Source organism: Helianthus annuus, chromosome 15 (genome assembly GCF_002127325.2).
Source record: "Helianthus annuus cultivar XRQ/B chromosome 15, HanXRQr2.0-SUNRISE, whole genome shotgun sequence".
Taxonomy (NCBI): Eukaryota; Viridiplantae; Streptophyta; class Magnoliopsida; order Asterales; family Asteraceae; genus Helianthus; species Helianthus annuus.
The window spans coordinates 89,780,062-89,807,958 of NC_035447.2; the positions used below are offsets into that span (position 1 = coordinate 89,780,062).

General features: G+C 40.1%; 4 protein-coding genes across 4 annotated transcripts; 3 read left to right on the plus strand and 1 right to left on the minus strand.

The window, feature by feature from the left end:
* Positions 1 to 4,660: 4,660 nt before the first annotated feature.
* On the plus strand, positions 4,661 to 5,640 carry LOC110913386. Its single transcript, XM_022158221.1, has 2 exons — positions 4,661 to 5,040; positions 5,172 to 5,640. Exons 1-2 carry the CDS (start codon positions 4,661 to 4,663, stop codon positions 5,638 to 5,640), a joined length of 849 nt encoding a protein of 282 aa, XP_022013913.1.
* Positions 5,641 to 11,396: 5,756 nt separating this feature from the next.
* On the minus strand, positions 11,397 to 11,966 carry LOC110913385. The gene has a single exon (XM_022158220.1). It carries the CDS (start codon positions 11,964 to 11,966, stop codon positions 11,397 to 11,399), a length of 570 nt encoding a protein of 189 aa, XP_022013912.1.
* Positions 11,967 to 19,554: 7,588 nt separating this feature from the next.
* On the plus strand, positions 19,555 to 20,559 carry LOC110913384 (probable cyclin-dependent serine/threonine-protein kinase DDB_G0292550). Its single transcript, XM_022158219.1, has one exon. It carries the CDS (start codon positions 19,555 to 19,557, stop codon positions 20,557 to 20,559), a length of 1,005 nt encoding a protein of 334 aa, XP_022013911.1.
* Positions 20,560 to 20,562: 3 nt separating this feature from the next.
* LOC110913383 lies at positions 20,563 to 25,077 on the plus strand. Its single transcript, XM_022158218.1, has 4 exons — positions 20,563 to 21,838; positions 21,947 to 22,035; positions 22,084 to 22,830; positions 24,841 to 25,077. Exons 1-4 carry the CDS (start codon positions 20,563 to 20,565, stop codon positions 25,075 to 25,077), a joined length of 2,349 nt encoding a protein of 782 aa, XP_022013910.1.
* Positions 25,078 to 27,897: the final 2,820 nt, after the last annotated feature.

Genomic DNA, 27,897 nt, shown 5'->3' on the forward strand with positions numbered 1-27,897 from the left:
TCCATTCCACTTTCACCTACTTCTTTGCTAATATTTCTTTCTATTTGAACTTCCGATAAAAGAGGTTTACTAGTCAAACCGATCACAATAATCCTAGAATTCTGATTGGACCATCTCATTTGCATTTTTGAAAATAATAGCTTTTCACGTGTATAGCCATCAAAATAATCGGAAAGTTTATTATCAACAACTGATTTTTTTTCCATTAAAATAATAACCATCTCCAATTTGAATTCCCACCTTCACTAGAGATAATTTTATGCAATTAACAATATCCAAATTGATCAAACTAACCAGTAATATTTCTCGGTCCACCAAAGGACCTCCCCTGACCAAGGTATCACAACCAGTAACCACCATGGCCTGCGCAGGACCACCGTGAACAACCGCATCATCATCGTTTTCTACCGCTGTAACACCAACCGTACGACTTTTGAAACCCGATTCATCTCCCAATATGTTTCGATCACCACCGGTAACCCAAGAATACCATTCCTCGTCCTCGTATTCATCATACACGGGAGAAGAATCATAGATAAGGCCAGGATCCTCGTTGCCTCGGGCGGCGAATCTACGGGGATGATAACCATCACATGATTCACGAAAGTTTTCATGGTCCACAATCTCGTTGCCTCGGGCGGCGAATCTACGAGAATGATCACCATATCCTCGCGGATTAAAAGGAACTCCGTCGTTGCCTCCGGCGGCGAATCTACGAACGAAAGTTTCTTCTTTTCCACGTAGAGCCATTTGAAAACCAAAAGCTCTGATACCAACTGATGCAGTTACGGAAGCATTTAAATGGCTCAAGAACAATTAATAATCAATGACGATAAAAACGAACCGAACGGTTTCAAGAACAATGTTCTTTCAATTCAAAATCAATCAAAAACTAACTAAATAATAAAACCTAGACCCCTATTTATACTAGAAACTAAAAATCTTAGAAATAAACATGAATAAACAAAATAAATAAAAGATACGATAACTAACAAAAGACTCGATAATTAAGGAATAAAATATTATCCAAATCTTCGGGTAATCTTCAACCGGGATCCCATTCCAGAACGGATTCACCCGCATCAGCGCGCCTACGCATGTCGTTTGGGACCATACCTCTTCAGTAGTGAATTTGACCATTTCAAAATCATGAAATGTATATACACACATTGGGTTGAGATCCTGTACAAACAGTGCTAATTATAAGAACCGTAAGAACAGATCTGAACCATTGTTAATTTAAATCAAGGGTTGATATTGATTATAAATAAAACTCTTATAATTAAAAATTACTACTAACAAATTAGGGGTAATTTTGTAAAATTGCTAGTCATTTGACCATTTTCTATTAAATACAAATTCCACCAAGGTTTTTTAAACTAAAATAACTTTTATATACTTCATTATTTTTTTTAAAAATATATACCATAAAATCAAGTATTTTTTTTATCTTTAATATGAGTACCATATTGCTATACCTTTTTGTATTTATAAAAGTGTTTTTTAAAAAAAGTTAACAAAAGGTGTTTTATATTTGTGCTAATAAGGTGCTGATTATGTGTTAATTACAAAATAATACAAACAAACACCAAAAGTAGATATAATCAGCACATCTGGTGTGCTGATAATGGAGAACGATTGAAGATGTTGTGCTAATGTCGTTTATGTTGATAATGGAGAACGATTCGAGGACGATGTGCTGATAATGAAGAACGATTAATGATGTTGTGCTAATTATATAGTGTTGTGCTGATTATATTTTTTGTAATTATTTTTAATTAGTTATAAATAAATATGGTCAAAAAGTCTAAATTACCCCTAAACTAATTTTTTATTGATGGACACTTGTCAATTATGTATTGGTTCTTATGGTTCTTACAAACTTAAGTGTTTGTATTTGATCCCATTCCTACACACATTTGCCCAAATGATATCAACACTGATCGTACGATGATCGGTTACTTTAGCTTTTTTTCAATATTAGCATTGTAGAATTATATTTAATATTTTATTAATTTAGCTTGTCTATATTTACATCCATACATTTGCAAATGACATCAATGGTAACTTGTGATAATTGGTTGCTTTTTTTATATTAAAACAACCAGGTTATGATCCGTGTAGTATACCGGTTGAAAAACAAATGCAATGTCAAATCCATGTAGAATAACATGCATTTAAATATATAAAATCAAAATATTCTCACTCACCTTACCCTGACCCTCACCATGCCAAATCTCATTGACTGTCCACTATGTCAAATCATACGAAGAAAGGAAAGTGATGTTAAACAAAGTTTATGTACATAAAATCTAGACTGTGTTATGTGTACATAAAATCTACAAAGAAAAAACTAAAGAAAATACGCATAACTCATACAACCCAACTCCCTACCAGCTTTTGGGGGCCCAACACATAGTTGAAGGGAATGGTACAAAAGTTAACAAACAAAAAAAAAAACCTTACTGTCATAAAATCTGTCCATCTATCCTTGCTTTTCAAAAATAAATTTTGCTGTGTAATAGTTAGTTTAGAACTAAGTGACGCTAGGTTGGCTCGACGTCGGAGATTATCAGTTGTTTAGAGGGATAAGTTTAATCGTTTGACATCTCGGCTGATAATCTGGATAGAACCTTACTTTCTAACTGATCCATAATCTTCTTCCATTCGCCGCCCGGGAGCTTCTGGTTTCTTGCCGTGTGTTCCGCGTAGTTCTTGATTGCTTAGTCGGTCTGTTATGGATCGCGCCTATCCGGTATAGCTTAGCTTGATTGATACGAATCCGGTTAACCTCTTATAGAACTGCGGCGGTGTTTTGGTCCTTTTCGGTTTTCAGTATGGGAGGAGGCTTGCATGGTATCTCTAAATTCTTCGTTACGAACCTCCCGGAGAGGTGTAGCTCTAAGGAGATAGGGGAGGTTTTCAGTGGGTTTGGAGAGGTGGTGGGGGTGTACGTGGCTAGAAAGAGAGACAAGAAAGGTAACAGGTTTGGTTTCGTTTCTTTCACTGGGATTAAGGATGTTAAAGATCTGGAACGGAGGTTGAAGGATCTTAAAATGGGGGGTAACAAGTTATTGGTGAACGTAGCTAGATTCGCGACAGAAAATTCGGTGGACAGTGGAAGGTTTGGACCGTTGGTAGAGCAGGGTCAAAGTTCGGCAGGTTGTGTTGGTGGAATTGATAAGGTGCAAGGTAGGTTTCCGCCTCTTCATAAACCTTCGGGAGTGTCATATAGGGATACTCTGGTGGGGAGTTCTGAGGCTAGTAAAAAGGAGGATAAGATCATTGAAGTTTCGAGTTTTGTTAAACCTATCGGAGACTGGATTGAGAGAGGCTTGATAGCGAGAACAGTAGATTTATCAACACTGATTTTGTTAGACAAGCTGATTTCAAGTGAGGAAGGTCCCAAGGTCTCCCTGAAGTATGTTAGGGGGCTTTACATTTTGCTGGTGTTTGAGAACAAGAACGAGATGTCTTGGTTCAAAGATTTTAATCCAAATTGTAAGGCTTGGTTCTCGTGGGTGGAAGTTTGGAAAGGGAAATCGTTGCCTTTTGAACGTATCGCTTAGCTTAAGATCACGGGAGTCCCTCTGCATTTAGCGAATAATGAAGTTTTTGATACGATTGGCAGGGCTTTTGGGAAGGTGGTGCATGCTTCCACACTTTCGAAGGACAGCAAGGATTTCACATTCGATATGGTCGGTGTCTTAGTTGGAAATGGGGAACGGATCTGCGACTCTATTTCGTTGAAATGGGATTACATGAAATTTAGGGTGTGGATCTCGGAGGAGATGGGAGACTGGGTTCCAGACTGTATTTTGGATGAAGAAGAGTGGACAGAGAAGAGTGTGGATGACCGGTCTATGAATTTGGAAGAAGACACTCCTACAACATCGGTTGAAGGGGGTGGCACCTCGGGGATGCCTCCAGTTGTTCAGGTAGCCGAGAGTTCAGACATACCAGAAGTCGGTAGAAGACCAGGGGACGTGGAAGGTGATGGGTCAGGACAAGCGTGGAAAACGAAGTTACGGAGGTGTTGGTCCCTGTGATGAAGGTGGAGAGTCCCGAGATTTTGGAAGATGGTGAAGTCCAGCCGGCTTCTGTCTCTGGTGGGGTCAAGGGTTTTAAAAGTCAAGGTTTGGGTATTAATAAAATTAAGAGGGCCCAAAAGCATAAAGGGGGCAAAAAGTCTAAGGCCCACAATATGAGTGGGGGAAATTCTGGGGAGCCCACTAAGAAAAAAAGAAGAAGATCGGATGAAGTGTTTGATTACGTATTCCTTATGGGTCCTTTTGAGACCGATACAGTAACTGAGGTATGCAACTTTCAGAGAGACAACCCGATTAATTTGGATCTAAACATTAGGGCTTCGGAGGAATCTTTTCCTAATCTGGGGGTTGAAGGAAATGGGGGTTAACAACAATTCGGCAAATGGAGCAGGTTTCAATTCAGCAATTAAATACAAGGGAGGAGTTATCTTGCAAGATGATAACGATATGGAGTCTGGCAGTCGCTCGGTGCTAGTGCCAAAGGAGATAACGAGTAAGTTAGAGGTGGAAGTTACATTCGATGTGGCCGCTGATATTGGAGTTAATTTGCAAGGGCACCAGAGTCTGATTAAGGACCTGATCTTGGAAGAAGGTATTCAAAAGGTGGTACCATGAATTATCTGTCTCTTAATGTCTGGGGTATGGGTTCGGTTTCGAAATCTGGGTGGGTCAGTGGCTTAAGGAAGGAGTACAAGATCAATTTCATTGCCATTCAGGAGTCCCAGGTCGAGGAAGTACGTTTTGATTTTGCTGCTAATTTTTGGGGAGATTCTAACTTTTCCTTGGAGTCGGTGGGTGCTACGGGTAGGTCTAGGGGCTTGGTTTGCATGTGGGATCCTAAAGTTTTTCGGGTTCAAGGGGTTACTAAAAACAGGAATTTTTTGCTGCTCAACGGGATTATACTGGGGAATAATCAGCCTGTTAATGTTATAAATATTTACGCCCCTCACAGGGCTGGGGATAAAAAACGCTTTGGTATAGTTTGGCGGAGGTTATTCTCTCGGGTATCGGGAAATGGATTCTTTTGGGAGATTTTAATACGGTCAGGTCCCCAGTTGAAAGATTGAATTCGAATTTCAACATATCATGTGCTAATGATTTCAATGACTTTATCTATGAAAGTGGTCTTGTTGAGTATAGCATGAAAGGACGGCGTTTCACTTTTCTCGCTCCGAATTCTAATAAACTTAGCAAAATCGACAGGGTTTTGGTGTGCAAAGATTTTTTTGGTGCTTCGCCGGAGGCGTGTCTTAGGGCGTTGCCAAGATTACATTCTGATCACTGTCCAGTTATCCTTGAAACTTCTCGTATTAATTTTGGGGCTAAACCTTTTAGGTTTTTCAACTCTTGGCTCCAAAAGGAAGATTTTGATAATTTGGTGGAAAAAGCGATGGATTCTTATGTCAAGGTGGGGGGAAGGCCTGATGTGGTTCTGGCTAACAAATTTAAACATTTAAGGAATATTATTAAAGATTGGAGGAATGAGAGGTGTGCCAAAGATAAAGAAGATGATATAAGGGATAAAGAAGAGCTGGAGCAATTAGATAAACTGTGCGAAGAAAGGGAGTTATCTGAAGAAGAGGTTTTGTGACACCTGGGTCACTGAGACCATCAAACAAATACCAAGTCAATGAAATATTGTATTTCAGACTTGGGATCTGTATAAAAATGTGTATCTTTCTGATGACTGTCGTAAGGGTCAATCAAAAACCTAAATAAGCTACGTAGATAGCGTAAGTAGGGTATTGTATCCACGGGGAATTTGTGGTCAGTGTCACGTTTTTAACTAAGAACTAAATTAACTAGATTGGGGGTTTTGTGAATTTGATTGTAAAAACTAGAAAGCTAATGAATAAAGTTGTAATCAATACGAGAAAGAATAACCTCTACCCGGAATCCCAATTACCCGTTTAACATCAAAACCTGTTTACCGATTCAAAACACCACATAGACATGGCCTCGGAATTAATGAATCTAATTAGTTATCAAGGATAGTTTTTAAGATTCACTATGCCACCTAATAACCCGTTCAATTGTATCAACTACCCGCCAATTTACCAACCCGCTAACAACGCAAGAAAGTTGCCAATACGCTTAATAAACGACAAATAATTCAAACACAATAAACCTTAACCAAGAATCCAACACGAGTGGTCAAGCTGTACCAGTTATACGAATCCGCAAACAAGAATTAATGCAAAACAATGTAAAAGTTCATCCGAGTAGAAGTTACAAGAGAATTAGCCGCGCATCATAGTCATCGTTTCTTCAGGATTTGCTAGAAATTGATTAAACATGAACCAGTTGCTTGGAAGATTGAAGATGATAGAAAGTAATTGCCCAAAAGTGCTCCCAATCGTCCTCTGGCGGCTGCGTAATGAATCACCCCACGTTTTCTTCGAACTAGGTTAAAAATTACAATTTTCCACGCTGTACTACTTTCGCGCCACGTTACAGAACCTCCTCACTCCCTCGCGTGGCGCGAGGGAGCATATTCTGACCAATCGTTGACTTCTACCTGTCGCGCCACGTTACAGCTCACATACCTCCCTCGCGTGGCGCGAGGGAGCATGGTTTCCAGCATTTCTGCTTTCTCACTCCGTATTGCCTTGTAACACCCGTTTTCCAGCTTGTATGATCATTGTACTGCATTCACGCGCTGTTAAGCCTGAAAAACCCGACAACCAATAAATACACAAATTACTATGAATAAACACACTCTAATGCTTAAAACCGACACAAACTATACATAATATGACGTGTTTACACCCGCACATCACATCCCCACACTTATCTTTTTTCGTCCCCGAAAAATTATTCGCAATGGAATCACAACTAAAACAAATGGCTTTCGATATATTCAACTATTTTATTAAAATGAATCTAATCACACGTTAACCACGATTGTGAATATACTGTCCACTTAAACCCAACCGCCGATTTCCAAGCCCTTATTTTCGATCCATTAGGTTCAAGTAGTGTATAGTCATCTATGGATCCCACACTCAAAAGACTACAACACCACCTATTCCCATCTCAAGCTTATGAGATTAAAAGATATTAAATCTACCGTCTTATATAAAAAACTCTTATGTTAGTCCGATTAAACTTTATGATGGAAGAATGGATGATATTGCGAGCTTACATGCTTTTGTATACGATCAGTTTAGCGGACAGACGCCATACGAGTCACCATCCCCATGGTTAATGCCATAAACTTCACATATTTATTTATTTATTTATTTATTTTTTTTTTACATGTGCTCAAGTGAATGGATGGATGGAATGATTTTTTTTCTTTTCGGGCGCCACACTGTTTCGGATTTGTTTTCACAAAAAGAAACAGGTGTGCCAGTTTAATCGGAGAAACTTATAAGTTTCTTACTTATGACGTACCTCTTATACCTTCCACAGTTTCAGTTTCACCATAGCTCCTAAGGCGGGAACCCACAAGACTCCTATTTTAAGTTATTTTATATCAAGCCTAAGGAACCTTTCAACCGGCTGGGCCTACCCACATATCCTAAATTAGACGTGTGACCGACTATTTATTATCTCATATGTATAGTAATCGAAAAGCCACTGATTTAATTACACCTATCATCTTCCATTTTATGCGAAAACCTTTATGGGACATTTTCTATTTTCTCTCTTTTTTTTATAATAACTGAACTACAATGACACGACACCTAAACTAAACTCCAGTTTCCCCCTCCCCACACTTATTTCCTTCATTGTCCTCAATGAGGCAGGAAACTACGACTCAAACAACTGAAAATAAAAATAGAAATAAAAATACAACAACAACAAATGGAACAGACTCCCCTGATTTCCGTGCCGCTCTGCATCTGTCTAGTTCCATGCCTTCCAAAATGCACTAGTACTCCAACCACAATTCCCAGCCAAATACGACCCATTACTAGTTCTAGCAACATCACCAAACATAATCATAGCATAATATATATATATATATATATATATATATATATATATATATATATATATATATATCAGCCCAACCGGTTAACCTTTACAATTTTCCCCAGATGTGTCAAATATCAAGTTAAGTACAGACCATCATCAGCTAAAAACAAAATAAGAGGGAAAATACAAAAGATAACCAAAATCACCGGCGCTGATACTGCTAGAACCATCTACTCGTCATCCCCTCCAGACTCCTCATCACCTCCAGCAGCCTGCTGTGGTGGTAGAAACCAATCCGGCACCTCTATGTGCTGACGCTCCATAATCTATCTCAAGACGTCATTTTGAACCAGCAACATATCCCTTAACGACTCCAGTGTCACTGGTGCTGATGCAGGCACACGTACCTGACGTTGCGCATGAGGATGTGCAGACGGAGGACGCTCGGACTGCAGACGCACTCTCTGTCTGTGAGGAGGGCCCTGCTTTACCGCCTCCCAACGAAGCGGCTCGTCCAAACAAATCATCTGCGCTCGACGCAGTTCTTCAATCCCAAACTCGGCTGTAACTGGACCAGGAGTCAACAAACGCTCCTCATATATATCAGTAACTCCCAAATGCCTTGCCAACCTAGTCACATAAGTACCCAATGGCAACCTGGCTTGACCACCCTTTCGACGACCCCGTGCGAATGATGCCAACATCACTGTCGCCAAATTCACTTCTTTCCTATTCATAATGCAATACAAACAGAACAGATCATTCTGACTCACCTTATCTTCTCCACCCTTCCTACCCATGACTGTGCATGCGATGATCCTATGAATATATCTGACAAACGGGTCCCGAATCGAAGATGCCACCGCACGCGTCGACCATTCTGAGTCCGCTATCGTCAACCAAAACTAAGCTAACTCTGCTTCCGTCACATTGTAATCCTCTCGATTAACTGTAACTCCCCGTAACGACCTCCTAAAATCCACTACGCTTGACTCCTCCCTGGTGTACAACCCAATCGCCTCCGCGAACTGGGGAACACTCATTCTAAACGGTTGACGCCCCAACATAAACTTAACTGTATATGGTTGCATGAACCACTCAGGCGAGTACTTAAAAGTAGAATGAAACTCAACAGTGAGTTCTGCATACTATGGCTCTGCGCACCGTATCGCCTCTAACCATCTACGTCCTAACAACCCTTCCAATCTCTCCCGCTGATTCATAGCATCAATCATTCCCCAATTCACGGTCCTGTGCTGAAATAACTCCATTTCCAAAAACTTTTCACATCTCTCATATTCTTCGGTGCCCAACATAATCTGTAACAGTGTGTGATTGCGCAACTCCCTCTGATCAAGAGGCACTGCCACTGCATTAGGTTCCGGACGCTCCTCAGGCATCCTATTGGACCGGTTGACTCTTTTTCGTTGCTTTGCGCTTGCGTTTTCCTCCTGCACTTGATGCACCTTCGTCCGACATCCTGAAAGCATGCAAAGATTTAAGTTAGTTTAATTCCGGTGACATTCGTAACCGTATAGCATTTCATTCGCGGTTACGAAGTCAATAACAAACAATAATGATGACATCATGATGCGAGTCGGAATAACATGTGGTTCGGTCCATTCATTCGTATGGAGATTGAGGACAAATGAATCGACCGACACTTATAACAAGCACGTCAATATTCAACTCGAATTACAATTCACGAAGGATGTTTTGAACAGTGTCGAACACCTTTTATAACTATTCAGTTTTTTTTATATTAATATACATGCATACACGCTATGCCCCGACGAAACCACCTAGCTTGACTCCGCCCTCAACTTACTTGTCTCGACACTACTCATCGCCCTAACTACTCGCACCTCTTAACACCACAAACATTCACCAAATGTAATGTCAACTTCATCTTCAACCCTTTTATATCCTTTACCTTTTCAAACTAGCACACACGCTTTGACCATCCGCACATAGGCCCTTCCCCACCTTAATTTTTCGCATAATAGCTAATCACAACGTACTCACTACCTAACCTTTGCTTCATTAACTCGTACACGACCTTGCGACCTATGTTTGACTCAACTTCAACCAGTATCTCCTACTTTCTTTCTTAATTATTCATCAAATACCTCACTAACCACACCTCAAACAGATTTGCAACTATATGTTGATCTTTCAACTAATTGCCAAACAACTTCCATCTAACAACCTATACTTGCACCCTCAATGCTTCTATATTCCACTCGCATCAGTCAAAAATATTCAGCGTCGCTTTTCACACTATTTCAGCCAAACAACTACCCAAATACCAATTTTTAAAAGCATCTATCACTGAGAACAGAACCCTTACCACTACCTTCATTACCCTTGCTCTACAAAACCAACTCAATCCACCAAAAAGAAACAGGTGTGGACCTAGATTCATCCTACTCGACATGTCTATTGCATCTTCTTACTCAACAACGTCTCTTCCACATTCAATTTTTACCCCAATAATGAAACCCACTAACAATTTTCAGATTTCAAGATTAAAACATAATCATCTTCAATGAATAAGTAAAAGCTCAAACTTTTATACCTGGATCTCGAATTAAACTCGAAATTAGAAGAAGATTATAAGTAGTCGCTGTTCAATCGGCTCTAGGCAGCGCTCGGCAGTGACCGGTCGCCGGCGGTGATGTAAGTGATGATGGTGATCGCCGGTTGGTTGATGATGACGGTGGTGGTGAATGACAGAGACTATCGCCGGCGGTTAGGGGGGAAGTGAGAGGGAACAATTATGGAGAAAGGGGATGAATGATGTTGTGAAAAGATGACTGCCCTTAAGGTTAAACAAATTGGGGCCAGAAACATGGAACCTCGCGTGGCGCGCCAGGAAGTGTCACGCTCTCGCGTGGCGCGAAGAAATATGGTTTCCAGCGAGTTTACTCTTTTTTATGGCTTCCATGCCTTAGAAAATTTTTTTGATTTTTTCTTGTTTTCCTTTCCTTCACCCCCCAAAACGAATTTTTTATGATAATTTAGCAGTGGAAACGTACCTGGGGTTCCTCTTCTGATAGTTTTCTTTCTCCGAATCCTCTCATATCCTGAAATACTCCGAAAACATACCGAAAACAACCGAAAATTGTGCAAACATGCTCCAAAAACTGATTTTTCGGCCGTAATTTTTATGTGATCATAAACTCTCTCTGATAATCACCTTGTCCTACCCCCCAGACGAGTGTGCGTTGCCCTCAACTGCACTAAAGCTTAACCAGCCCACCCGAACTTCCCCACACTTGATTAACGGCACGGTTATACTCGAAAACTCACTAAAAACAGTCTAACTAACTACGAAAGCAAGAAAAATACTTACAATTGAGCCTTAGGTTGCCTCCTAAGAGCGCTAAGTTTTAGATCTTCAGCCAGATCATACCTGTGCGATTACGCAACATCCTCGCAGACTGTGCTCACGTATAGCACCTCCACGTTCTTCCCAGGACCGTTAATTTCTCGAGCATTGAAGTACGGCTTCAGTCTGTGGTCGTTCACCATCTGGCGGATATGATCATCAAAGTCCTCAATCTCAAAATCACCGTGTTTTCCGACCCTCGTCACACGATAAGGCCCTGTCCACTTACTCTTCAGCTTTCCAGGGAACAGTTTCAACCTGGAATTGTATAACCACACAAGCTGGCCAACTTCAAACACTTTCGGCTTAATCTTCGCGTCGTGCACTTTTTTCATCTTATCTTTGTATGCAGCAGCACAATCGTAAGCCTCATTTCTTATCTCTTCTAGTTCACCCAATGTCAATTGTCTCTCCTTACCTGCAGTATCATAATCAATGTTAATCTGTTTAACTGCCCAAAATGCACGATGTGCAATTACTACCGGTAAGTGACATCCTTTTCCATAGACCAATCGATACGGTGTTTTCCATAGACCAATCAAAATGGCGCCGCTGCCGGGGATTGGTAACTGAAACTGTGGAAGGTATAAGAGGTACGTCATAAGTAAGAAACTTATAAGTTTCTCCGATTAAACTGGCACACCTGTTTCTTTTTGTGAAAACAAATCCGAAACAGTGTGGCACCCGAAAAGAAAAAAAAATCATTCCATCCATCCATTCACTTGAGCACATGTAAAAAAAAAATAAATAAATAAATATGTGAAGTTTATGGCATTAACCATGGGGATGGTGACTCGTATGGCGTCTGTCCGCTAAACTGATCGTATACAAAAGCATGTAAGCTCGCAATATCATCCATTCTTCCATCATAAAGTTTAATCGGACTAACATAAGAGTTTTTTATATAAGACGGTAGATTTAATATCTTTTAATCTCATAAGCCTGAGATGGGAATAGGTGGAGTCGTAGTCTTTTGAGTGTGGGATCCATAGATGACTATACACTACTTGAACCTAATGGATCGAAAATAAGGGCTTGGAAATCGGCGGTTGGGTTTAAGTGGACAATATATTCACAATCATGGTTAACGTGTGATTAGATTCATTTTAATAAAATAGTTGAATATATCGAAAGCCATTTGTTTTAGTTGTGATTCCATTACGAATAATTTTTCGGGGACGAAAAAAGATAAGTGTGGGGATGTGATGTGCGGGTGTAAACACGTCATAATATGTATAGTTTGTGTCGGTTTTAAGCATTAGGGTGTGTTTATTCATAGTAATTTGTGTATTTATTGGTTGTCGGGTTTTTCAGGCTTAACAGCGCGTGAATGCAGTACAATGATCATACAAGCTGGAAAACGGGTGTTACAAGGCAATACGGAGTGAGAAAGCAGAAATGCTGGAAACCATGCTCCCTCGCGCCACGCGAGGGAGGTATGTGAGCTGTAACGTGGCGTGACAGGTAGAAGTCAACGATTGGTCAGAATATGCTCCCTCGCGCCACGCGAGGGAGTGAGGAGGTTCTGTAACGTGGCGCGAAAGTAGTACAGCGTGGAAAATTGTAATTTTTAACCTAGTTCGACGAAAACGTGGGGGGATTCATTACGCAGCCGCCAGAGGACGATTGGGAGCACTTTTGGGCAATTACTTTCCATCATCTTCAATCTTCCAAGTAACTGGTTCATGTTTAATCAATTTCTAGCAAATCCTGAAGAAATGATGACTATGATGCGCGGCTAATTCTCTTGTAACTTCTACTCGGATGAACTTTTACATTGTTTTGCATTAATTCTTGTTTGCGGATTCGTATAACTGGTACAGCTTGACAACACGAGTGGTCAAGCTGTACCAGTTATAATTTGGCAAGAATCCAATAATTCAAACAATTCAAACACAATAAACATTTACCAAGAATCCAACACGAATGGTCAAGCTGTACCAGTTATACGAATCCGCAAACAAGAATTAATGCAAAACAATGTAAAAGTTCATCCGAGTAGAAGTTACAAGAGAATTAGCCGCGCATCATAGTCATCGTTTCTTCAGGATTTGCTAGAAATTGATTAAACATGAACCAGTTGCTTGGAAGATTGAAGATGATGGAAAGTAATTGCCCAAAAGTGCTCCCAATCGTCCTCTGGCGGCTGCGTAATGAATCCCCCCACGTTTTCTTCGAACTAGGTTAAAAATTACAATTTTCCACGCTGTACTACTTTCGCGCCACGTTACAGAACCTCCTCACTCCCTCGCGTGGCGCGAGGGAGCATATTCTGACCAATCGTTGACTTCTACCTGTCGCGCCACGTTACAGCTCACATACCTCCCTCGCGTGGCGCGAGGGAGCATGGTTTCCAGCATTTCTGCTTTCTCACTCCGTATTGCCTTGTAACACCCGTTTTCCAGCTTGTATGATCATTGTACTGCATTCACGCGCTGTTAAGCCTGAAAAACCCGACAACCAATAAATACACAAATTACTATGAATAAACACACTCTAATGCTTAAAACCGACACAAACTATACATAATATAACGTGTTTACACCCGCACATCACTTTTGCACATATCAACTCTTGTTTGATTTTAAGCTCTAAATCGCTTTCTAGAAGGTTATACGCGCGCTGATGCGTAAATATAACCAGTTTAATGCAACAAACACTCCGGAATAGTGAAATAGGCTTAACATACCTTAAATAACCTTTACATAACTTAGAAATAAGTTTTGAAGGCTTTGGTATGGCAAAATCAAGTTAATTCGCTTACAGGGACTAAATTTGACAAACTGCGAAAGTATGCCAATTTGAACTGTAACAGACATTCCGGAACATGACCTTAAGTTAAACACACCATAAAAATCCTTTACATAACTTAGAAATAGGCTTTGAGGTGTTCGGTGTGCTAAAATAAACTTTTGGATCATTCAGGGACTAAAAGTGTCAAAAAGTGCATAAGTTTGCACTTTCGCGCATAACTTACGTTCTGAATACATCCGGACATCCAAAAGTTTATGTAAGCATTATAATTTTATGCCTTAGTGTTTGGCATGAGAAAAATCCATTCGTCGCGCAATTTGGATCGTTTTTCGCGCTTATGCGCATTCCGTTGTAATTAAGCGAACATCGCGATCGTACGGCCAAATGAACCAACATCCGGCATATTTTTGAGCATGTTTCATGTCGTCAATGTTTAAGCATCATTTTAGGGTCTTAAAGATGGCTTAACGGGCCTTAAACATGTCGAAAATGGCCCTAAACCACAACAGGGACCTAAACTGTCATTTCTGAAACTTGTTTTCTGAACTGGACATCCAGGCGGCCCGCGTAAGCCCAGTATGAACTCTTACACGGGCCGCGTCAGCCTCCCAGACCAGGTTCAATGTTTTAATCCACTTGCAGCAACCTTTCAAACCTCCAAAGGGCAACGCCACGTGTCAAATCCCTATGGTGGGGGCAAAAATAAGCCACCACAACATTGCGACAAGTGTACGGGTTAGATCGAGGCACGATATTCAAGAAACGATCCTAACGGTCTTGCATATCCTATAAATACCCCCCCCCCATTTGGTGTAAAACCCACAAATCTGATCAAAGAGCTCTAAGTTGATGCCATTGCTTCATACCTGAGCTCCTGGATCAAGTTTAGCTTTCGGGGACCCTTCGTAAGTGTTCTTTCGTTCTTTTATTCGCTTTTCGAGTCCGAAAGTCAAGCTTTGTTTGACTTTGCGCGTTGACCAGGTTATGGTCAACACGAAGTTCGTTCGAACTTCATAACGTGAGCGTGATCACGATGGTTATAGTCCCTAGTGACTACACCTACTGATTTCCACGTTATCTAGGCTCAGTGACGAGTCGTAGTTTCGGCCAAAATGCGCATTCTTGCGTATTTTGTAACCAATACTCATAGGTATCAAAACCGTTTGTTTTGATACCAAACCTGTTTTCTAAACTTAGTTAAGCATGTTCTAACATGCTTAGCTCGTCACTTTTAGTATAGTGCTTATATAAGGTCGTAAGGTAAGCGATCTAAACAATCGCTTATACTTTCGAACCCAAACCATTTGCTCGATCTTTAGGATCCGACCAAACACATTAGGTGACCATAGTTGTATAGGGAATAACCTTCCGAGGTTATAGCTTATGGTCACGACGTTAGGCGTTCCAAGCGCGTTTTACGCGAACGACGCGTTAAGGTAGCATAAGCTACCAAAACGAGTCGTAATGGTGCCGTAAGCACTTAGGTTAAGTTTCACTTTAGTATGTGGGCTTTGTTAAACCATATTACATGAGTCTCCATACTCGTTTGGTTTACGAACCCGCATCCTATCCAATCCTCCAATTTAGGTCCGGTATATTAACATAGTTACCTATATTAGGTGCCGTTTGATATCCGTGATCTCTAGCATTGTTTGGTTGTTATACAAGGAGTTCAAAGCAATCTCAGGTGAGTACATTGAACCCCATCTTTTAAATGCTTTCAAGGTGTGTATGTGAGTACATAGACCCCTCTTTTATTGTTTTCCAAACTGTTTTGGGGTGAAACACATGTGCCTACTTGTTACTTTCATGCTTTCCTGTTTTCACATCATATACTTACTATGTTCATTAGTACATTTATAGTACATGATTTCATTACATTTTACGCTATGTACGCCCATTGTGTGCATACTTAGTACATTGTTTTACATTACACTCATGCTATGTACGCCCATTGTGTGCATACTTAGTACATTGTTTTACATTGCATTTCTGTTGCATATGCTCATCCAGCATATGAACACATTATACTACATTTTGAACCGTTGTAACCATTTGACTATGTGAACCGTCTTAACCCTTTAATTATATGAACCGTTTGTAACTATTAAACCGTGTGAACCAGTTGTATCTGTTGACATGATTTACATTTGACTATACATAAACATTTCTACAATTGTTAAACATTTCATCTTGATGGTTTGGTTTGAGTAAGTGATCTAAGTAACGAGGCGTGTGTAATATGATACAAGCATGGTGGATACGCCACTGGTACTTCCTATATATAAGTGTTTGTATGGTATTACATATCGTAGCATTACTTGAACCATTCCAATTTGAGACATATAACATTTTATACAAATAACACACTTTTCACAAGACATTGATTTACAAACAACTTATCTTATACAAACTCATTTCACATAGTTATTCATTTAACCATACATTATTCTCTTATATATACATATCATCTGATCTTATCGTTTTTCAAATGATTTACAAGACAAAGCAAATTACAAGGTTCATGACTAAACATTTTCTCAAACATAAGTCATGAATTCTGTTTTCACAAAACCTATGTATCTCACAGGCATTTTTATGCTGACGTACCTATTTTCACATGTGTTTTCAGGAGATGATGCATAGGACTTATCAAGACAAACTTAGGCGGACCTGTGCCTTAGTGACTTAAAACGAGACAAGAACTAGTTAATTTATGTTATGTACTCTTTGGTTCTTGTTTAAAACAATGTAAACTTTCATGTCTGATTAATAAAACGAAACTTCAATTGCCATGGATTTGAAACAATAAATTCTGTTACAACACTCCCCGACGTTTCCGCCACGTTTTGTATGTTCTTCATGGTCGGGGTGTGACAGGTTTGGATTAACGAAGAATACTTTAAGAATATATGTGAGAGGGATCGGTTGAAGGCTATGGATCTGAAATAGAAGTCGCGGTGTAGGTGGGCCATTGATGGTGACGAGAAGTCCGCCTTTTTCCATAGACTCATTAATAACAGGAAAAGTTTAAATGGTATTCCAGGGTTGCTCATTGATGGTGTTTGGGTGGATAAGCCGAAAATTATAAAGAAAGAAGTCCTTGGGTTCTTTAGAAAACACTTTGAGGAGAAAGTCCAGTCTAGACCTTTGTTGCTTTGTCCGGGAGTGAAGAGAATTTCGGAAGTAGAGGTGGGTTCCCTAGCGGAGAAATTCACGGCTAAGGAAATCAAGGAGGTAGTTTTTGAATGTGGGGCAGATAAGGCCCCAGGCCCGGATGGTTTTAACTTTAAATTCGTGAAAGATTTTTGGAGTTTTTTTGAGGAGGACTTCAAAGAAGTGTTATCCCACTTTTATGATACGGGCTCCATTAACAAGAGTTGCAATACGTCTTTTATAACTCTAATCCCGAAGGTTAAGGACCCGATTGGGTTGAAGGACTATTGACCCATAAATCTTATAGGGATTATCAGCAAAGTTATCCCGAAGATTTTGGCGAATAGTTTGAAGAAGGTTATTCGTAATATTATTTTGGTGTCTCAATCGACGTTTGTTAAAGATAGGTATATCCTTGATAGCCCTTTGGTTCTAAGGGAGATTTGGTCGCGGCTCAAAAAAATCGGGTAAACAAGCTTTGGTCTTCAAAATCGACTTTGAAAAAGCTTACGATAATGTTAACTGGGTTTCATCTTGGATTTGATGGATCAAATGGGGTTCCTCGTATGTGGTGTAATTGGGTTAAAGGCATGTTGGTTTCTGCGAGGTCCTCGGTTTTGGTTAATGGGTCCCCTAAATTTGAATTCCAATGTCAGAAAGGCCTTCGTCAAGGTGACCCCCTTTCACCCTTCCTTTTACTTATTGCAATAGAGGCCTTGTCTTGTTTAGTGTCTAAAGCTTGTGAAGTGGGGAAATGATACGTGGTTGAAAACCGGTGTTCGTAATCGTGTAACTTGATGTTTTTATATGAGTTTTAATTCTGAGTAGCCTACTCTTAATTAAAAATGTGTTTTGCAGGTTTGACGGAGTTTAAGGAGCTTTACGAGTCATCAGCACAAAAATCGGACAACCGGGACGCGTTACGGATCAACCGGGAGTGCAAAATGAAGAAATTGGAGAATTGGAGCTGGAGAGGCCGTCGCCGACGGGCTCTAGGCCGTCCGGGACGGGCTCTAGAAACACCCGTCGGCCAATCTTGCCCGTAACCAGTCAAACAAGCCGTCGCCAGTTTTCAGCTTTTGAGAGGGCGTCGTCGACGGGGTCAAGGCCGTCGGCGACGGGCTCCCGTTTGTTCAAACACGAAACTTTTGTTTTCTTGATCTTTTCACGAGTTTAATTGGTTCTTTGGCCATTAACTCGTAAGTTACACTTTGTTTTGAGTTTGAATCTAAATCTTGGAGCCATTACCACCTACCATTCACTACCAATTCATCTCTAATCACCAATTATCATCCGAATCATCAAGAACACAATCATCAATCCATCCATAAACCCTAATCACCCATACATCATTCCTTTTACCATAATCCTCCACCAAAACCTTCAACATCCACCATTTCTCCATTGTTCAAGCTTCAAGATGGTCCAAGTCAAGTACCAATCATCCGGTGATTAAGTTTCTTCAACCATGAGCGGCTAATCATCTTGGTTTCACCCCGGTGTAGGTAGTTGTTTAATTCAGGGTTTTGAATTGTTTCTTGCTTCAACTTTGTGACAAATTGTGTTGATTTTTGAAACCATTGGCAATAGTTTACATTTGTTTCGTATTCGTAAATTGTCGACGATTATAAAGTTATGACTTTATGAAATGGTTATGTGTAGTTATGCGTTGTCATGGTTAGGTTTTACTTGTGTTGATTACAAAGTGCATTATTGTCCGTTTTTCGAAACGTTGATAGTTATTGGCACCTAAGTCACGGTACACTAAATCCGCTAATCATATACAATTGAGTTGAATCTAAAACTTGTAGAAACCCTAGGTTGACAATTACCGAAGCCGGGTGTGAACCCTTTTTATCATTATTGTTTAATAATCAAATTTTCTTGCAATCGTTAATCATTAGTCTTTAATCAATTAAACCAATCCACATCTTTTTCAACTAAATAAAGATACAAAAATATTATAGCAAGCTTCATAATTTGTGACTTTCATTTTAATTCAATCGAATCCATTCACAAACCACATACTCTTTGTGGTTCGACCCCTTGCTACCACTAACACATAGTTAAAGGTAATTTGGGCTTATAAATATTATCTTTGACCGGAGCGCGACACTCCGATCAAATTTTGGCGCCGTTGCCGGGGAGTGCGTGCGCTTTGTGTTTGGATTATTGTTTGAATTTTCGTGATTAACTGTTTAATTTGTCTAGCTTCTTTTTGTACTTTGTCTTTTTCCTTGTTACGCGGGTTGTGTTACTTGTGCATATTACAGGTAGTGCATGCATACAAGGAACTCCGAGAGGACTTCACCGTTGATATTCGAACATGAGATCGAGAGAGTAGTCCGAAGAAATCTAGCCAACCGGTTGGAAGCAACACTTGCTTCTGACCCACCGAACACCCATTCACCACTTACACTATCCGTTGAACCTAGTTCAATGGATCCCCAAAACTCAAACCACCCAAACAACCAATACCAATTTCAGTATCAAGGCAACCTTAGAGCCGTTCAAAATATTCCACAAGACCAACCGGGCGGTGGTAACAATTCGAGACCACCAACACCACGATTCCAAAACCGCGGCCATAACAACAATCAAAGAACACCCACACCACCACATCCAAATTCTAACCGACAAAACCCTTTACCTACCAACATCAATGACCGAAATGTAAATTCCGATCATAGGGGTAATCGTGATCGCGGAAATCCCGCGAATGAAGACCCATTCTTCAACGTTGATGACTTGAGGAATGAAATCCCCGATGACGAACCGTATAGTGTTCCCGGTTATCAATCACCGGAACACGTGAGTATTCACTCGGAATACTCGGATGACGGGGGAAATTACGATGAGAGAGAAGACGATGGTTGGGGGTATGTGAACCGGGGCAATGTTTACAACGCAAGAGGTTTTGAAGACGATGAGTTTGGCTATCAAAATGCCAATTATGTGGGGAATGATAATTATGGTTACGGGGACGGGAACGGGAACGTGAGGAACGATAAATACGAAAACAACCGAAACCTACGAAACAATAACCAAAGGAATCGGGATGACGGTTACTATAACAATAACAATAATCCCAACTGTAACTGGATTCCTCGTTTTGTGGGCGGAGGTAATCAAGGTGGATATCAAGGGGGTAATCGAAGAGATAATCGAAGACCAAGAGAGCAAGAAGTTGATGGTCCGCGTCGTAATCAACAACCTCCAAGGGGAGTCAATGACCGTTTTAGGCCGGTGGTCACCGACAATGACTCACCGACTGTGTGCGAATGAAGAATGTTTGATTGCAAGCCCCATTACATCAACATCCTCCCCCACTTCAACGGGAGGTCCAATGATGAACCGTATACTCATTTGGCGGAGTTTTCGGCCATATGTAGTACTATTGGAGGGCATGATTTCTCCTTGGAGGAGGTCAAACTTCGATTGTTTCAATTTTCTTTGAAGGATAAGGCAAAGCAATGGTTTCTCACACTTCTGGCGGGTAGTATTCGCACATGGTCTGAAATGCAACAAGTTTTTCTTGACGAATACTACTCAATAGCGAAGACCGACGATGCTAGAGATGAAATTCGGTCTTTTCGCCAACTTTCGAGTGAACCGCTACATGAAAAGGAATTGATTCGGAAATGCCCTCATCATCAAATTGAAAAATGGGAGTTGGTCAAATGCTTCGTAAGGGGTTTGGATGATGAGACACGGAACCACCTTGAGTCGACTAGTAATGGAACCTTGTTAAGCAATCACGAGGACGACGATTGGGAGTTCCTTGAAAGGATGAGTAAAAGGTCAAAAGCGAAAGAGTCGGCTGATCGAGCCAAAAAGCACCCCACCTCAAGGTCTTGGCCCGACCGTGATGCGAGTTCTAAGGATCGAATTGAAACATTAGAGCGGGAGTTGCCTCACATGAAGAAAAGGGAAGTGAATGCGGAGCAATACGCCGTATGTGAAGAATGCGGAGACATCGGTCACCGGACCGAGAATTGTCAAGCCACCGTGGAGGTGAATCAAGTGTATGGGGACCGAAGGCAATATGATATGAACTCCAACACTTACCACCCCGGGTTGAGGAACCATCCTAACTTTAGGTATGGTAATGCCTCCAACCAAATGAACCCGAATTTCCCATCGGGAAATCAAGGTGGGTATTCGCACCAAACTCGCCAAAGAGGTTACAATCAAGATGCTCACGGGTCGACGAATAATCAAGGATGTAGTGGTGATTTGAGTGCCAAAATGGATGCAATGCTTTCAATGATGCAAGAGTCCAAGAAAGAGAATGAGATTCAGGACAAATCACATGAAGCATTGGCAAAGCAAGTGGGCCAACTTGCAGAGGAAATGGCACAAATGAGGGGGAGCATGGGAAAGCTCCTAAGTGACACCACGGTGAACCCTAAGCATCAAAGTTCAAGCACGGGCAATGTGAGGAATGCGCACATTAACGTGGTAAGTCCTTTTACAAATGATGAGGTTTGTAGTAGTGTTGAAAGCATTCCACCACCACAATGCATTGATGGTGCAGTGGGAAATGCAAGAGATGAGTCGGAAAGTAAAAATGAACAAGAAACGATTTCACAAATTAAAATTAAAAAAATGAATAAAAATTCTTTTTGTGAAAATTGTTTAAATCAAATTAAACCGATTAATGCATCAAAAGTTGAGGAATGGTACCCACCGAAGGACGAGAGGTGGGAAGATTTTAAACAAGCAAAAATTAATTTACCATTACTCGATGACATTAAAAAGGTTCCGGCTCATGTGGAATGCTTAAAGGAGTTAAGCATCGAAAAATAGCACAACAAATTACCTGAACCGGTTGATTTGATATCTCATGTTAGTACCGTTTTATGGGGTGCCCTTCCCCAAAAAGCTCAAGATCCAGGAGATCCTCTTATTCCAATTCAAATTGGAACATTTAAAATTGAGAGGGCGCTCCTCGATCTTGGAGCTTGTGTGAGCATTTTACTCGGGAGTTTGTATGACCAATACAATTTTGGTCCATTAAAAAAATTTGATACTCCCGTGGTATTGGCCGATCAGACTCCTACGCATCCAAGGGGGATGGTGGAGGATGTGATTGTTAAAGTGGATGATTGCTACTACCCAGTTGACTTTTTGGTAGTAGACTATGTTGGATGTGTTGAGGACACCCAACCGATAGTCATACTTGGTAGACCATTCCTGGCAACTGCTAATGTCATTATAAATTGTGCAACGGGAACGGTAAGCATGAAGTTTGGGGACCGAGAATTAAATTTAAATGTTTTTCCAAATTTTACTAACCCACTCGGTGAGGATAAGTGTCCTAAAAAGGACATGAATCCAAACAAAAAGGTATGTGCTATGGTTGGTAGGTTTGGAGAAACAAAGAAGAAGACGGTCAAGAGAAAGAAGGCGAAGAAGTCACCTCTAGAAAAGAAGAAGGAAGAGGAGGTGAGGAAGTTTGGACCGTTTGGAAACAAATGGTATGGTATGAATCGCCGGTGGTTGATTTCGAGGAGTTCGTTGGCGGCAAGCACGCCATTCGAGCACCATGAGGTGGTAAGTTAATTGTTGTTGTATATTTTCTGTTACAATTAGTTTTAGTCTTTCTCCGTAGTTTTGTTGTTATTGTTGTTGTATAATTTGTTATTTTGTTTTACTAGTTAAATGAACGTTGTGGGTGTGTTCCCTATATAACCCTCACGAGACCTCTCGTCCTCCCAAGCTATTAGGGGGGGGGGGTTTAAAAGGGCTTGTTGCATAAGCTAAATGCAACCGTGATTCCTATGAAAGTGAGTTAGGATTATTATTGTTGTAAATTATTTTTCCACATAAATCAAGGTAAATTAACGCATGACTTGGTAACACTTTCATAAAAATGGTAGAACTAAGTAGCTAACAAATTTCAATGGTTGTGAGAAGCATGCTTCTACACAAGGGTTAGAATTTGTAGGTACATTATGTTCGAGGGACGACCGTTTTGTGAAGAGAAGAAGAAGATATGGGCATCTATCGACAAAAATCAGGTGCATGCGTTTCCTTTTTACCTTGATTCTTAGATTAGTAATAAGTGGATTGTAATTGTATGTTATTTTTTTCCGGGGTGGAATTTTTGGGAAGATAGCCGTGTCGCATCCCTTGTGCTTTTTAAAACTCTAGTTCTTATACATTGAGGACAATGTTTACCTCAAGTGTGGGGATGGGGGAGTAGTAAAAGTTTTCGATTTTCACCCGTTCATTTAAACACCACACATTGAGGACAATGTTTACCTCAAGTGTGGGGATGGGGGAAAATTTCAAAATTTTTTAAAAAATTTCTTGTTTCAAAAGCGATCTTAAAAGCACATGTAACAAAGGCAACGAGGGATGGCACAACCCATTTGGTCTTTTGTCATGGTCAAGTTCAAATTAATAGCATGACGGGTATTTAGCGGGTGGTTATTTGGGAATAATCCGCTTAAGAAACTATCATTTTATGCATATCACATATTATACCCTTTACATATGTGAGGTTTTGAGCCACTTTTACATTATAGAGCACATGCTTATGTTTCTTTGTTTGAGTGGACCATTAGTCATGTATTGTAGAACTTGCAACTTTTGATACGTTTGAGACCATAGACCGAATACAAGCACGAGAATGATTAAGGCACTAGGTAAGCCTTTTCCTTTTACACCATTTTTATATCCTTACCCAAAAATTTATCACTTAGTAGCCAATTTTGAGCCTAATCCTTTCGTTTGACCACCCTATAGCCCATAACCTTTAACCTTTTTCTTTTAAACCCATGTGATGGAAATTCGATTATGGGATTCGAGTTTGTATATTCGTGAATTGTTTGTTTGCATATATATATTAAAAAAACGAGAAAATTGTTGAGAAAAGAACAAAAATATATGTTCTTAGTTTAATAAATAAAAGGCGAAAGCTTGTTGCTTTCTAGTTTGATATTGGTAGTTAGTTGTGCATAAATTAGTTGTTTTGTAATAAAAATCGAATTTTCAGCACCTTAGCCACTTTAAAATATCCTATTTCCTACCCTTAGCCTAGCCCGGTTACAACCCTTTCAAAGACCTTATGACTTCTGCTTGGTATTCGTGTTCGGTGGTGGAAAATGATTGAGTTGCAAGCCTATGCGGGTACGTGTTCTAATCGGTTTTGAGCAATTATTCTTTGAAGTGCTAATCCATTATGAAAATTAGCCAATATATAAACCGAGTGGAGAGGACATTGTGAGGGATGTGCATGAATTGTTGGTTTCACGGGCGGGTTAATCTTGGATAACCATTGTATTTGTGAATGCACTTTACCGTTAAATATATTGAAAATTGTAAAGAGTTTGAACTTTAGTATGACAATTGACCTTAACCTTTGTCTCAGGAATGGGGAGCGTATTCTTTGTTTGACCCACGTGAAAGTGAAAAACAGATTTGCTTGAGGGCAAGCAAAGACAAGTGTGGGGATGTGATACGTGGTTGAAAACCGGTTTTCGTAATCGTATAACTTGATGTTTTTATATGAGTTTTAATTCCGAATAGCCTACTCTTAATTAAAAAAGTGTTTTGCAGGTTTGTCGGAGTTTAAGGAGCTTTTTGGGAGCTTTACGAGTCACCGGGACGAAAACCGGACAACCAGGACGCGTTACGGATCAACCGGGAGTGCAAAATGAAGAAATTGGAGAATTCGAGCTGGAGAGGCCGTCACCGACGGGCTCTAGGCCGTCCAGGACGGGCTCTAGAAACACCCGTCGGCCAATCTTGCCCGTAACCAGTCAAAAAAGCCGTCGCCAGTTTTTCAGCTTTTGAGAGGGCGTCGCCGACGGGGTCAAGGCCGTCGGCGACGGGCTCCCGTTTGTTCAAACGCGAAACTTTTGTTTTCTTGATCTTTTGACGAGTTTAATTGGTTCTTTGGCCATTAACTCGTAAGTTACACTTTGTTTTGAGTTTGAATCTCAATCTTGGAGCCATTACCACCTACCATTCACTACCAATTCATCTCTAATCACTAATTATCATCCGAATCATCAAGAACACAATCATCATTCACAATCATCAATCCATCCATAAACCCTAATCACCCATACTGTTGGACTCTGCATGCCCAAGACACATATTAAATTGATGTGGCTAGTACGTTATGATCCAAGTCGAGTCATACCCAATAACAAGCTAGACAAACACTTATATTATTTATTTGTGATATGATCAAACAAATAAATATTAACACTTACAATATTTAGAAATTGGTTTTCTAAATAATTACACTTGAGAAACTAATAAATTATATGGATAATTTATTTTGAGAGAATATTTTGTTTTGTTATTTAATGGGTTAAATAACATTTTAAAAGGTTGTATAAATCTTGCATTTATGTAGTGTTGTATTTATAAAAGTTATAAATATATATGTACCAAGACTTAAATTTTATAAATAAAGCTAGCCCCCCCCCCATGGGAACTCACAAAATGGTTTTGTCCAATGGGATGACATGCAATTGTCATAAGCTAGAGAAGATTTGATTGGGTGGCCTAACCAAGACAACTTTGGTCCAATGAACTCTCATGCACTTGCATGTGTTAGAGAGGATCTGATTGGGTGGAAAAGAGGTGCACATCTCTCATGACTATATAAACATTTTATGACAAAAATTGAGTAGAAGACTTGGATGAACTCTCTCAAATTTTCGGTCATAAGGGGTGTTTTTCAAGTGTTCGGTTTTTGATTTTGGTGTTAAAAATCCTAGCTAATCACGCAGTGTTTGTTGCAAGCTTGGGGTATACAAGCTTGGGCCTTCTACGCTTGAAGGCAACCATTCTTGAAGCATCATCTGTTTCTTTCTCATTACTCCAAGAAGGTAGTTTTCTAAACACCCTATGGTTGTGTATGATAGTATGCATCTTCATATATGGATCCCAGTTTTGGGATTTTTCAAATAAATGGAATTTATATCTTAAAGTAATATGTTTTAAACTTTATTTCCGCTGCGTTTTTATTTCATACGGATGAAATTACTTTGATAAACATGTTAAAATCCCATCACATACATTATTCCTTTTACCATAATCCTCCACCAAAACCTTCAACATCCACCATGTCTCCATTGTTCAAGCTTCAAGATGGTACAAGTCAAGTTCCAATCATCCGGTGATCAAGTTTCTTCAACCATGAGCGGCTAATCATCTTGGTTTCACCCCGGTGTAGGTAGTTGTTTAATTTAGGGTTTTGAATTGTTTCTTGCTTCAACTTTGTGACAAATTGTGTTGATTTTTGAAACCAGTGACAATAGTTTACATTTGTTTCGTATTCGTAAATTGTCGACGATTATATAGTTATGACTTTACGAAATGGTTATGTGTAGTTATGCGTTGTCATGGTTAGGTTTTACTTGTGTTGATTACAAAGTGCATTCTTGTCCATTTTTCGAAACGTTGATAGTTATTGGCACCTAAGTCACGGTACACTAAATCCGCTAATCGTATACAATTGAGTTGAATCTAAAACTTGTAGAAACCCTAGGTTGACAATTACCGAAGCCGGGTGTGAACCCTTTTTATCATTATTGTTTAGTAATCAAATTTTCTTGCAATCGTTAATCATTAGTCTTTAATCAATTAAACCAATCCACATCTTTTTCAACTAAATAAAAATACAAAAATATTATAACAAGTTTCATAATTTGTGACTTTCATTTTAATTCAATCGAATCCATTCACAAACCACATACTCTTCGTGGTTCGACCCCTTACTACCACTAACACATAGTTAAGGGTAATTTGGGCTTATAAATATTCTCTTTGACCTGAGCGCGACACTCCGATCAGGAGACTTAAGGGCGTTAAACTCCCGAATGGGGACCAGTGGTCTCACATCTTTTTTACGCCGACGACGCTCTAGTTTTGGGGGAGTGGGATACGGAGAATTTTCTTATGGTGGCGAGGATTCTGAGGGTGTTTCACGCTTGTTCTGGTCTGAAAATAAACATGCACAAGTCTAATCTCTTTGGTGTTGGAGTTAGAGAGGAAGATGTTGTTAGTTTGGTGTCGGCTTTTGGGTGCAAGGTTGGGGCGGCCCCGTTTTCCTACTTGGGAATTCCTTTAGGGGCAAATATGAATCGGATTTGTAGTTGGGAACCAATTGTCAACATTTTCAAAAACCGTCTTTCTTCATGGAAAGCGAACTCGCTCTCTATGGGTGGTCGGGGGGTTCTGATTAAAGTGGTTCTTGAGAGTCTTCCTATCTACTATTTTTCTATTTTCAAGGCGCCGGTGAATGTTATTAACAAATTAAAATCCCTTATGAGGAATTTTTATGGGGTGGATCGGTAGAGGTTAGAAAAACACATTGGGTGGCTTGGGACAAAATCGCTCTTCCGAAGAAATTCGGTGGTTTAGGCTTTTGTAAGCTTAAATTGGTGAATGAAGCGCTTCTCTCTAAATGGGCGTGGAGATTTAAGGTTGAAGAAGATAGCCTATGGAGGAAAGTCGTATTGGCATGCCACGGTAAGTCCAGGAAATGGTCTCTTTTAACCTCCAACCCCGCATTGCCCGGGGTGTGGAAAAATATTGTTAGCCTGATCTCGAAAGTTCGTTTGAAAGGAAAGGGGTTAAATTGTTATTTTAAAGGTA

Coding starts and splice junctions, on each gene's coding strand:
- LOC110913383 (XM_022158218.1), top strand. CDS start 20,563: ATGTTTGATTGCAAGCCCCATTACATCAACATCCTCCCCCACTTCAAC. Junction 21,839..21,946: donor TGCAAGAGATGAGTCGGAAA/GTAAAAATGAAC, acceptor ATGCATCAAAAG/TTGAGGAATGGTACCCACCG. Junction 22,831..24,840: donor CATTCGAGCACCATGAGGTG/GTAAGTTAATTG, acceptor AGTGTTTTGCAG/GTTTGTCGGAGTTTAAGGAG.
- LOC110913384 (XM_022158219.1), top strand. CDS start 19,555: ATGCATACAAGGAACTCCGAGAGGACTTCACCGTTGATATTCGAACAT.
- LOC110913386 (XM_022158221.1), top strand. CDS start 4,661: ATGAATTATCTGTCTCTTAATGTCTGGGGTATGGGTTCGGTTTCGAAA. Junction 5,041..5,171: donor TTTGGTATAGTTTGGCGGAG/GTTATTCTCTCG, acceptor TATCTATGAAAG/TGGTCTTGTTGAGTATAGCA.
- LOC110913385 (XM_022158220.1), bottom strand. CDS start 11,966: ATGACGTACCTCTTATACCTTCCACAGTTTCAGTTACCAATCCCCGGC.